The sequence below is a fragment of the Sylvia atricapilla genome, chromosome 5, assembly GCF_009819655.1.
Source record: "Sylvia atricapilla isolate bSylAtr1 chromosome 5, bSylAtr1.pri, whole genome shotgun sequence".
Lineage (NCBI taxonomy): Eukaryota > Metazoa > Chordata > Aves > Passeriformes > Sylviidae > Sylvia > Sylvia atricapilla.
Genome location: NC_089144.1, coordinates 26,779,772 through 26,793,712, shown reverse-complemented (window position 1 = coordinate 26,793,712; position 13,941 = coordinate 26,779,772). Strand labels below are relative to the sequence as shown.

At 33.2% G+C, this 13,941-nt stretch overlaps 2 protein-coding genes across 2 annotated transcripts in view; one reads left to right on the top strand and one right to left on the bottom strand.

The window, feature by feature from the left end:
• The window catches only part of IMMP2L (inner mitochondrial membrane peptidase subunit 2), a 405,886-nt gene that overhangs the window by 229,207 nt on the left and 162,738 nt on the right, over positions 1-13,941 (bottom strand). The window lies entirely within an intron of this gene.
• LRRN3 (leucine rich repeat neuronal 3) lies at positions 8,968-12,181 on the top strand. The gene has a single exon (XM_066319017.1). The coding sequence runs from the start codon at positions 9,468-9,470 to the stop codon at positions 11,592-11,594; it is 2,127 nt and encodes a 708-aa protein (XP_066175114.1). The 5' UTR covers positions 8,968-9,467; the 3' UTR covers positions 11,595-12,181.

Genomic DNA, 13,941 nt, shown 5'->3' with positions numbered 1-13,941 from the left:
ACACAACGTAGAAGGAATTTGATGCTTAACTGTAAATATTGCTGATTATCTGCATTGTATTTATCATCTTCTGGTCTTATATTACAAAGTCCTGAGAAGACTATACCATCATTTTAATGTATGTACCTCTGGGGAAATAAAAAGTGAACCACAATAAACATATACTGCAGATTACAGCAAACAAATGGGTTTTAAAAAAATACTCCATAATTTTAGGTCTAAATAAAACATTAGTTTTGAGAATCACATGAAAAAAAACCTTTAGCATGTAGTATTATTAACAACATGCTTAGTTGAGCAAAAACTGTAATTAAAACTGAATACGAACCCAAATACTTTCTGCAAACAAAATAGTATATGACAGTACCTCTATGAGTTTGTAATTTATGAGTATGCCTAAATTACTTCAACTGTTATAAAACACAGCAGAAAAAAGAACTTTTATTTCCTGATCTTTACAATAATATTCCGGTTTATGCATTGTCAGTTCTTGCATCCTGAAGTATTTTTTATCAATCCATTTCTCTACACTGCCTCAAGCAAAAAAATACAAAACAAAATACAAAAATCATCCACTTTTGTTGAGCAATACATTGTGAACCTGGTTCCCCAGTATCTCTGAATTAAAGTAATCACCCAATATAGTCACAATTATAAAAAAGCAAATCAGCCTAATTTGGTAGGAATATTCATGACATAATAAATATCTCATCCACTACTGGCACTTCAAAAATAAACACTTTTTGTTTATATTTACAGCTTACTATAATGATAAGCAATAAATGTTTTCCCTTCATGTATCTCAAACCAAATTTCGTGTAATATGTTCTAGGTATATATAGATTACTGACTGTGATTGTAGCAGAAAGTTGCTGATATAAAGGCATTCATTAAACCCATTTATATCTTTGGATTATTACAGTCAACATTTAGTACAATGTACATTCGACATTTTTTTTTTATTATTATTATAACAGCATTTACCTTGCTGTGACCATGTCCCAAACAAACCATAAATATACCAATAAACTAAAAGGTGAATTCCCTAAATATTCAGAGCCTTCCATTAAAGAGCAACAATTTAAAGCAATTTAGGCCTTCCAAGCCTAAATTTCTGTTATTGACAAATTATAAAATAGAAATTGTAACTCCTAAAGTCATTATGTTTATTATTATGCTAGCTTTATTACAGTGACTTTTCTCCCCATGATTAAAAAAAAAAAAAAAAAAAAAAAAAAAAAAAAAAAAAAAGACAAATTAATTACCAAGGAAAATATCATGTGGCAAGTACAGCTACTACCTGTTCCTGTCTCTATTACAAATATCTGAACACACCAATTTTTATGGTTTAGACATATTTAATATTTACATATTAAGAGCCCCAGAGGAAAAAAATATATGCAGATTTTGCCAGCAGCTTTGCTGGATTTTGGCTAGGTTTTTTACTAGTCAAATGTACTACTGACTTGCAGAATCTGTATGGTAGCTTTCTAGAAAATCAAGCCAAAACTGGTCCAAAATCTTTAGTTCTGGCCATCTGCTAAAAGCATCTGGTAGCTGGGTACATGCACCCACATCCAGAACGTGACTGCTCTCTTGCCAACTATGTGCCTAGCTAACTGCCAATATGTGCTTCTCCACTGCTAACATGACAACTGTCAGAAATGAGCTGAACATTTACGAATAAATCTAAATTAAACTAACATATTACTTTCCTAAGTTACATCCCATTATTTTTGTACATAATTGCTTGATAATGGCAATGATAAATAAGTTGCACAGTGAAATCTGTCTAAAGCTAAGAACTACAACAAGGATACCAAGGATCTAAGTACTTTGAAGAGTTATTGGTAACATTTTAGTCTGTTTTCTCTGACAACTAGAAAATTTATATGTAATACTAGCTATGTGTTACATCTTTATATAAAAACATCAGAATTATACATGCAATATCTGATTCAGGAAGAAGAAATAAAAAGCAGTTCAGGTTCTTTTAAAAGTTTCTTCTTCTCCATCCAAGCACATGAAATTATATGCAGCTCAACAAACATGCACTGAATATATTGCAAGAGGATTTGGAAAGCAATATTACAAATGAGAATATAAATAAATAGTTTAAATACAAATGGTAAAGAAGTGTGTGGCTTCCATTGAAATTAATTCTCTTGGCATATAACTATAATTTTCTAAAATCTCTGCTCACCAAAAAAAAAAAATATATATTTTGTGCGCTTTATATTAAGAAAAGTACAAAACAGGTGGTAACTGTAATTACTGAAATGATCAATTCCTTTGTGAGATCAAAGTAAATTTTCATCATCTTTTGCTGTGACATTTGTGAAAAGGAGAGATGTATTCAATGGCTAAGTAATGTATGATTAAAAGCCAAAAGCACATCAGAGATAACAATAGAATGACAATCTAAAATCAAAGACTAGAAAAGTAATGTAAAATCATGATAATAAACTACTAGACCATGGCTAAAGGAGAACAACAAAACCAAGGATATTTAGAAATTGCCACAGGGCCTGTCTGAATCATCTGTTGTCCCTTTCCTTGCATTTAATCTTTAAGCTCCATGGAGTAAAGATCATTGTTTTGTTTAGCAGCAAGTGAACACACAAGGTGATTGGTCCTGATCCAATGCTTTAGCTCCAATGTGCAATGATGCTGCTGACACCATACTAAAACCGGTAACAAAAATACTATTTCTATTAAGCTTTTTGATTTTGATTGACAAACATCTTACTGCACATACAGGTACTCCCAAAGTTGTCTGACATCCAATGGTCAGTGATGGTAATCCCATTTAAAATAGGCTAGTAAACATCCTAGTATTTTTCCATCCTCCATTTTTTAAAAAATGTTTTACTAAATGTTCATTTATAGCCATTGAAAAGTTACTCTAAAATAGCATATACAATAAATTAATATATATCCCTTTGGATTCCATTTAACTTTTTGCTTCCATCACATCTACTTTGAATACTGTATTTCCTAAGCTGTAATATTTAATATATTACAATGTTTTTCAAAATACTAGAAGGTAATTTTTGATTGATACAGGAACGAGAACTGTAGTAAGATCTTAATGAATCGTATGCAGTGATAATTTCTCTGATATCTGCTAAACTCCATTAAAAGATGGTAAACAAGAACAATAGAATAGTCAGCCAGACTCAATTAGTGAGAGAGAAAGGCTAAATCTCAGGTAAATGTAGCTGATCATACTGTTTTTCTGACTCTATCTGTATTTGTATATTAAAATAACCTCAAACTACACAATGTCCATTGATAAGAAAATTTTTTCATGATTTATAATACCTTGTAATTCTTGCAATGGTTTAAGGTATGAGAATGCCATGTTTTAAAGGCATATTAAACATTCCAAGACTGTGGCTTTCCCTCAGGCAAAATTATTCCACTAAAGGAGAAAAATTATTAGGAGGTGTAACAAGTTCACAAAATAAAAACAAACACATATTCTGAAATAGTTATTCAGATATTTCCAGTCCAGGGTTGAATACCAGCTATGCCATCTCTTTTACATGTTGCTTATAATGCAATTCAAGACCAGCCTGGAGTTCTAAAACTCGATCATTAGAAAAAAAAGTAAAGTGGATTTCCAAAATTAATCAAGGTCCCAACAGAGAGCCCTACCCAATTTTTTCACAAATGTCCTGATATTTCAGGTGCTCACTTTTGAGATTTTCAACCTAAGACATTTGACACTCTCAGCTGCCCAAGCTGAATACTTCAGAAACACAAAATTTCTAGAAAATCCTCTTTTGTCTTTCAGTGTGAGGCCATATCCTAGCTAGATGTAGGAATATAAAATATTAAGAGCATATTACAGTGAACTGTTAATTTGTATTTGTAAAGAGAAACAAAATGAAACACTTTGCTCCAGAGAGTGGAATGAAAGCAAGACTGCATAGGCTAGCAGAAATGCTTTCCATTTTTATAGTGCCTATATAATTTTCAGGAATCCTCTCAGATCAGCTAGCATAGCTTACTTCTATAAATATAATTTCAAGACTAATTCTGCTATGAAAATGTATCTATTATAGTAACGTTTTGTGCTTTAATGAAATATGTCAAATATATAAGACTTTGCATCTTTTTATTAACTGCTGTAATAAAAATTCCCAAGGAAAAAAACGCCTTATAAAATTATCAGAAAGATATTAAATGTTCAAACTTCAGTCTGTATATTTCCATAACCAACATTTAGAAAACTAAAAAAAAACTGAAGTGCCATAACTAAAATCAAGTAAATTATGGAATGTCTCATGCCCAGTTTTTGGTTAGTGACATTTCCAGATTTCTGTCCATAGAACTGCTATAAAAGTGGCTAATAGAAAGTGGCTATAATGACAAAAATTGAAAAGTGCTCGTTCAGTTGATGTGTTTGAAAGGTAGCTTTGTATGAACAGCTGTGTTTTCAAAATGCTTGCCACCTCTAAATTGGTCCTTGTGAAGTGCACTGTTTGCCTTATTGCCAGCAGGGCACATTGCACTGTAACTGCTGCATTTTTAGTTTTTATCACTGTCTCTCTAACTGCTGAAGTGGGAAAGAATGATTGCCAAAACCTGACGTGTTTTTTTTTTTTTTTTTTTCCCTTTCTGCCCACTCTGACTTAGTTCTTAGCTGTATGTTGCTCCAATTATGAGAAATGTTCCTCAGTTTATTCATTCACTGAATGTCTTTTCCAGCTCACATAATCGTGATACCCTCTTGTAAATCAAATCTCCAGCTGTCAATAGCAGTAAATCAAAGAAATATAATTAAGGTATAACAATCATTGTTTACATAAGAAATAATTAGGCGCAAAACATGACACACATTTTAGGGTACATTTTTCTAAAAGCAAGACATAGTACATTAAAAGCAAGAGACACACTTCATTTAGTAAGACACCAAGTATGGGTAGCAACAGGGATGGACCTCCAGAAAAAAAAACAAATAATCTGTTCACAAATATTTAAACCTTTTTAGTGCATAAGTTCTAGTACATGAAAACAATAGCAAAAATCCTGAAGCATTATTAAGAAATACTAATTTATTATATATAAAATATTTAGCCTTTTTCTTTACAGACACTAGGAAGCAAACCCCACTATTGCATCTGGATGAGAAAATACAAGTAAAATCAGACTGCACACAGAGATTTATAAATGCAGCTGGGTAAAGAATTACATCAAAGACTCCAAAACTATGATGCACAGTTCTTCCTGCGGCTTGTGTGGAAACATCTATTCCACACCTCAGTTACTGGTGATAATCTGCTGTGGAGCCTTACTTGTACAAGCTTCTCTACTGTGAGAAAGTTCTAAGAACAGTACAAGTTTTAAGAATTGCTTAGAACATCACACCTATAGTCTTGAGAGATCACCAAAATCCACCAATAAAGAGGGAATGCTGACATACTTGCATTATTTGAAATAACTTCTTTTTTAAAACAAGAAAGAAAATGGTTTCTTGACACAGAAACACTTATGTATGTAAACTTTAAATACTAGTCAAAGAAACAGAACAAATAACTTTTAGGTTGTCTGTGTCCTGTGCCTTTAAAACTAGACATTCAAAAAACAAAACTTTCATAAAAACCTAGATGGTTCAAATCACTCAGCTGTAATGCACCAGAACACATTAAAAAATTCTGAAATGCTAGTAAGAGCATTTGCATTCAATTTTATTCAGTATTTACTATTACTAGTACATTAATGATGAAAAGGAATCAATGCATTCCAGAAGTTGAAAGTAAATGCTTTTTTTCCCCAATACAAACACTAATCTCTGTGACACCACATTCTTCAAGGAAACTGAACTTCCAATACAGTCTATGCTGCTGAGTGCAATTTTCATGAGGTTTATTTTTTTACAGTGAATGACAGCTCATTTTTCACTTCAAAATGATTTGAAGACATCGTGGGGTTGGAAATTAGTTACATACACAGAGACACATAATCAGTGCTTGGTTCTGGGCTTTGATCACTTCAAGTGGGACTGGAAAACTTACATCAACAATCTAAGTTTTCTTACATTCTTCGTCAAGATGCATATTGGAATCATACTATAATACTATAACAAATAAAAGACAAAAAAAATATTTGCCACTCAAAGCATGATATACAATTTTTGCTGCTGTAATATATCACTATTTTATGTACTCTGTCCTGTGAAGAGTAATACTGTCATATGATTTAGTTTTAGGTTGTCCTGTCAGAAGCAGGTGATCCTTATGGGGCCCTTTAAACTTTACATATTTTATTCTATGACTGTGTGATCTCATAAGCCACCATAGATGTCCATTCTACCACAGAAACATTATTTTATTCCACACCTTGAATGACCATTAAACCAAATAATTTTTATATAAAGCAATACATAAATATGCCACTGCTTAAAAAACATCTTTCTCAATTGAAACAGTGTATTTTGGAATAGCGGCTGCAGGCTGGAAATGTCAAAATTATTCTACAATGTGTTATTCAAAGCCACTCAACCTCAGTGAATATTTTGCACAAGACAGAAGCACTTATCCTGAAGAAATAAGAAAGATTTATTCTAGAACACCATATGAGCTTGAGCTGGTGACTTATTAGCTAAAACATTCACCAGAAAGGGAAAGGACATCAGATTAAATCATAATGAAGCAGAATTTCAACCTTGATCTAAGCTCTTCCTTTTTCTGTTGCCTTTTGCGGAAAGCCCATCTACTATATATGACATGAAAATATCCACTCTCTTATTTTTGGTTTGAGAATCCCATATAAACTAGAATATAAAATCAGGAGTTATAAATGCAAATACAGGAGTATGTTGGCTCAGAAGTATAGGAAAATGTAGTTTATGTACTTTAAAAGGCCTCTCAGGTGCCTAGAATACACATGAAAACTCCATCTTGGTCCCTATTTTATGTCTCACAGTGGCCAATAGCAAATCTACAGGGAGGGACAGAAAACCAGGTCAGCTGCATTGTTATGCTTCCCCAAAATGCTTTCCCAAGTACCCTTACTGAGCAAAAGTCCCTGAGCATCATAGTGGGATCAAAAGGCTGTGATATCTGCAGTAGCAGTCTGTTGAATCTCAATTAATTTACAATTCAGGTAAATTTTTAATGATCTTTCAATTATTTGAAGCATACATTTTGTATTTGGTATGATAAAAATACATTTTTAATATATAAACCAATTGAAAATACAATAGTCAGTACAAAATGTGCTTCAAGAATATGTATCAAGAACATGACAAAAATATTCTCCCCCACATGGCCATTCTCTTTTCTCCTTACACAAAAAATTTCATCTGTGCATTTGGCGTAGAATGATTTTTACCAAGATCTTTAGTAAATGAGACAATAGTCCACATAGGGGTATCACCTTGCCTCCCGGTGGAAAAATTAAGAGCAAGTTGCAGGCATTAACTTTTCAACATAAACCTTTATTTTTCTGCAAGCCTCGAGTTCATCAAATGTCCCAGAACAAAGGAACAGATTATATTTTTACTAATTCAGTCAGTATGTCTTAGTATTTTAGTATAAACTGGGCCATGTGCATAAAAACATACTATTGATCCTCAAAACAGCAGAATGTTTTCTGTATGTTTATCTCACACATTGTCTGTTCAGTCTATTAATAAACTTACATGTTAAAAAAAAATATTAAATGTCCTTAAATGCACGTAACACAAAGAACAGCCTCAAACACTTGCCAAATGTACTTCAAATTGACTCAATGCTCATATTACTTTACACAGTCCAACGCCTTTCCTCTGAACTGTTATAGAATGCACAAGTGGTCACTATGCCAAGTCCTCCTGGGCCTGGAAAGGACACCTAAAATCCCAATGCTTGACACTTTTGCAATTCTGTCTATCAATACCAGCAACCCATTCAAAGTTATCTATCAATGTCAATTAAGCATTGATCCTATGGCATGTAAACAATATCTATGTGAATTTTAACACTAAAGGCAAGGGGAGAAAAGGCATACATGTATTGCACAATAGTCTTCAGAAACAAAATCTGGGTGAAGTTAAGTGTAAATTCTATATTCTGAAGTAAATTAAGCAGTGATGTGTACTACTTTATATAACACAGAAGCTTTTGTATTACATGCATTGGAACAAAATGTACACTCAAAGTCATATTTATTTTACTCCACAAAAAGAAAGTACATACCAGAAATCTGGGAAGCACACATTTGATGCTGTAAGTGGCATTGGTGCCACAAGATTTCAGTCTTAAGCATAATTTGGGACCTGAAGGCAGTCTAGAGACTTCAGATTCTTGCAGAGCTACAGAGCAAAGAAGCAATTGCTAGTGTAATTTTTTTCCTTATCACTCTGAAGACACTTTTTTGCTAATATTCCTTGCAGCAGAAGTTATTGTAGCCAGAATAAGAAAGCCAGTGATTAGCCTAAATTTGCCAAGATGACAAGCTTATTTATTAAGCTTATAATAATAAGGTACATCACATCTTTCTTTCCAAATAACACTTTAAAGAAAAGAAAAAAGTTTTCTTTCAAACAGCATTTACAAAAAGTATTAAAAATTACAAAACCTATGGATTTTCAATTTCCTATATTTCTGTATAAATATCTCACAGATTTGCCTAAGAATGTCATTAGGAATGTGTATAAATCCAACCATTCCATTTCCCTTTGATTATACATAAATTACATTCTTTATAGTTATAAACTTTATGTAAAAAGTTAAATATTCATGCTTTGTAGGATTTTTCTCAGTGTTTACATTTTCAAAGCCAACAGAAATTAGTCTGCTTCTAGTGATAACTGAAAGAGAAAAGAAAATATTTTAAAGGAGGATAAAATATGTAGAAAAATCTCACTGATATATTTTGCTTTATACTCTGTGGATCTTGATCTTTCTGTAGAACAATGCTCCACTGGATATATGACAAGCTAAATTCTAAAGACATATTACTATATTAACTTAATTTATGCTATCTGGATACCACTATAATACTCCAGACACCACAGTCATTTTCTTTTTTTTACTTGCAGTAATTAACAGTAGAGAGCAAAAGATGGCTAAATTAATTTATAACTTTATAGTTTCTTATACTAATTATTTCTTCTTCTTGTATTTTAGGTCGTCCTGTCATTCCTGCAAACACTAATCAATCATGGGATTTGAAGTTAATACTACTAAATAAATGAATTGTTTAATCTCCTATGACCATCTACACATACTTCATCTTCACAAAGCCCATCAATTTTATGTCAAGGACAAAGTGACCTTTGTTTCCACAAAATGCTTCTTACTACTGGACAAGTTGGTTACAAATTTATCACTTATCCTCAGGAAGGAAGTCCTTCATGATCATCATTTGATAAATGCAAGATCCTGTGTTATTAATTGACCAGGTCATACTGAATTCCAAGACCATAATTGTGGAATACTAAAGGGTCTGTTACTTTCCTGAACATTTGAGCTAAGATGAAGGACCTGCAACTCAAAATTAATTTACTGCTTGGTCTAGTTACCACTGCTCTACTACAAGCTGTAGGAAGAAAAGCGGACTGCCCAGAGTCATGTATATGTGAAATCAGACCCTGGTTCACCCCCAGGTCTGTCTACATGGAAGCTCCAACAGTGGACTGTAACGATTTAGGCCTTTTTCATTTTCCAGCCACACTACCTGCTGACACACAAGTTCTACTTCTACAAACTAATAATATTGCAAAAATTGAACACCCAGTAGACTTCCCAGTGAATTTAACTGGTCTAGATTTATCTCAGAACAATTTGTCTTCGGTGACCAGTATTAATCTTAGAAAGATACCACAGTTGCTTTCAGTGTACCTTGAAGAAAACAAACTTACTGAACTCCCTGAAGAATGTCTCTCTGGACTCAACAATTTACAAGAGCTTTATATTAATCATAATCTGCTTTCTGTGATTGCACCAGGAGCTTTCATAGGCCTCAATAATCTTCTCAGACTTCATCTCAATTCAAATGATTTGCAAGTGATCAACAGAAAGTGGTTTGAAGCTACTCCTAATCTTGAAATTCTCATGATTGGAGAAAACCCAATAATCAGAATTGAAGACATGAACTTCAAGCCTCTTAGCAATCTGCGCAGCCTAGTTTTAGCGGGTATAAATCTCACTGAAATACCGGATAATGCTTTGGCTGGCCTTGAAAACTTAGAAAGCATTTCCTTTTATGACAACAGATTTGTTAGAGTGCCTCACATCGCTCTTCAAAAGGCTACGAATCTTAAATTTCTGGATCTAAATAAGAATCCCATTAACAGAATACGACAAGGAGATTTTAGCAATATGCTACACCTAAAAGAGCTAGGAATTAATAATATGCCTGAATTGATTTCTATAGATAGTCTTGCTGTTGATAACTTGCCAGATTTAAGAAAAATAGAAGCAACCAATAACCCCAGATTATCATACATTCACCCCAATGCATTCTACAGACTTCCCAAACTGGAATCACTCATGCTCAACAGCAACGCGCTGAGTGCCCTGTACCGCAGTACTGTGGAGTCTCTGCCTAACCTCAAGGAAGTCAGCATACACAGCAACCCCATTAGATGTGATTGCGTCATCCGCTGGATTAACATGAATAAAACAAATATTCGTTTCATGGAGCCAGAGTCACTGTTTTGTGTAGACCCTCCTGAATTCCAGGGTCAGAATGTGAGACAGATACACTTTCGGGAAATGATGGAAATCTGTCTTCCCCTGATAGCTCCTGAAAGTTTTCCATCTACACTAGATTTAAAAGCTGGCAGCCATATTTCTTTGCACTGCAGAGCAACAGCAGAACCAGAACCTGAAATCTACTGGATAACACCATCAGGACACAAACTTTTGCCTAATACTATCTCTGATAAGTACTACATTCATTCCGAAGGAACTTTAGACATAAGTGATATAACACAAAGAGAAAGTGGCTTATACACATGTATAGCAACAAATTTAGTTGGGGCAGACCTAAAGTCAGTCATGATTAAAGTGGATGGCTCTTTCCCTCAGGAACACAACGGGTCTTTAAATATTAAAATAAAAGACATAAAATCTAATTCTGTTTTGGTTTCTTGGAAAGCAAGTTCTAAAATTCTGAAGTCCAGTGTTAGATGGACAGCCTTTCCAAAAGCTGAAGACTCCCGGGCTGCACAGAGTGCTCGAATACCATCTGATATCAAGGTATATAATCTTACACACCTAAATCCCTCAACTGAATACAGAATTTGTGTAGACATTCCCACTATCTATTCTCAGTATAGGAAACAATGTGTCAATGTAACCACAAAAGGACTGGATGTGGAAGTGAAAGGCGATGAAAAGAGCAACATAATAGGATTCCTTACCTGCCTTGGTGGTCTTTTGGGAATCATCTCTGTGATATATCTCTACAGCTGCATCTCTCAAGATATTAACTATGGCATTGGACACAGCTATCTAAGGAATTATCTGAAGAAACAATCCTTTTCACTCAATGAGCTTTATCCTCCTGTAATCACTCTTTGGGACATGGGCAAAGAAAAAAGCACAGCAATGGAAGTAAAAGCAACTGTAATAGGTGTACCAACAAATATGTCATAAATATGTCATAAATATGTCAGTAGAATTTCTGAAGTAAAAAGCACATTACTTTATTTGTGCTGAATAAAAAGGCAACAAGAAAAAAATATTTCTCTTAGGAACTAGATGCCTGGACATTGTTGCTGCCAACAAATATGACTCAGTATAAGAGAAGAATTTTAATTAACTGGCTTCTAAGGGTATTCTACCAACCAAATAAAATTAACTTCATATTCTAGAACTTTCATGGGACTTTTAAGTCTGGAATACAGTGGAAGTAGCCAAGAACATTTTCTGTATTTTTTTTAAATTATTATATAAAGTAGTGGAACTGAGCAATACCTCCTCCTGTGCTGTATTACACAAAAATAGCCACGAGTTTTTGCAGTGAACAGATATACTAGGATTGACATATGGTGTAATGAAATGGACAAATTCTGTAGAGTAGACACAGTAAGTATGTGAATTTTTTTTAATGAGAAAATACATTTTTGATTAAAATCAAAATACTTTTTGTCTTGTTTGTTTCTAAAGAAAACATCCCACCCTTCTGGGAGTTCTTGTCTGACAATAAACAAACACATTCCAAAGTCTGATAAAATATCTCTTTGCATATTCTCCTATTAAAATGCTAACCTGAGCACAAAGGATATTTTTTTGCTGATTTTAGGTTGTATATTGTTTCTAACAGAAACGAAAATTTAGTGATAGTTTTTATCAAATTTTATTTACTCTAACAACATTGTAAAGGCAAAAGGGATGTTGGAGATGAGGTCACTTTAATTAGATTTCAGCATGAATATGGGTTAATGAATAGTCCTTTGCTCCTTTTATTTTATACACTTTTATGTATCTGTGTGAAATAATCCTGTTCTCTTAGCAACATGTGAGCCTGCAGATCTTTATTTCATTATATTGGTATTACATAATTTTATTACTAGACAAAAGTAGTCTCTTCTAGAATACACAGCAGTGCTTTCCATAGCAGTGCTGTGAACCACCATCCATATAAACATAACATCTTTAATCCCTATACAGAAACATTTCCATTATATTAGCCATTTTCGATGACCAAAGACATTTTTAATGTCAAAAACCCCATAGAAGCAACAGGTGAGCAATGGAATTCTTGTGTAGGTGTATATAAAAATGGACAGCTATTCCTTCTACAGATATCCTACATAAGCCTCAAATCCTTAGGAAGTAATAAATCCACCTTGTAGCTTTAATAGCATAATGCATATTAACTTCCATTGTTGCACAAACATGCAAAATAATGTAACACCAGTTTTTTCAGCAAAGTAGAATCTCTCATAAATCATAGAAATAACTTTGTTGTGCTAAAGTATGCTTCTTCATAATCCCATTTACACAAAAGTTGGGGTTTTTTATCTACACAAGGCATAGGGGTAAAATTGTCATGTATTTCACTAATTGGGATGTTTACTCTCTTTAATGGAGGTAGAAACTGATAAGAAACTATATCTACATTCCTCAGAAACAGAAAAATACACACCTCTGTTTCCATTTATTTCATAGTTTTCTCGCAGGAATGTATTAATAATGCTTATATGTATTAATGCATTAGAAGCAGTGCTACCTGGATATTCAAACCAGAAAAGATAGCAAATTAACTTTTCTTTGGCATTTGACAGTAAACCTCATCCTGAAACGTACCACTAATGAAAGAGAGAAGGCAAACATAAGCATTTGAAATATCTGGCTAGGAAATACACAAAATATCACCCTGAAAAAGACTTTTTAATTAATTTGTATTACTTTTTTTTCTATCTGCTACTAGACTGAAAGATAATGTTTTATTCATAAAAAGATTAAGCATTTACTTTTTGGTAAAAAATTTGCTGCCATTTAAAAAAATAAATTGCAATGTTTCATCAGCTAGCACAGTCAAATGCTATCTTATATAGGAACACTTCAGTTTCTAGTTTAGCTGAAATGCTGGGAAGTCATAACTCCTAAAAGTACCCATAAAACCTAGATAAGAGATTGGAGAAAAAAAATGTTGATTTATATCCTAAAAGGTAATTTCCATTTCCAAATTCTCTAATAAAACTTATTCTGCTTATATAGTCTGAAGTAGTGACCTCAAGATAACTTAAAATAGAATTTGAGATTCTTCCCACAATCTTGTGCTGGCCAGTAATACACAATGATCAACAATAATCTTATAAGATATTCTATTTTATCTGAAGCCAGAAGAGATATTTCTGAAACAGGTTGCTCTATAATACAGAAAATAAGTTCATACACCAGACAATTCTAGACAAGCTGCGAGAAAAAAACTGAAAAGCAACATGCTGTCAGACATAAGGAAGAAAATAATTCTTCTTATTGAACTGAATAGAGT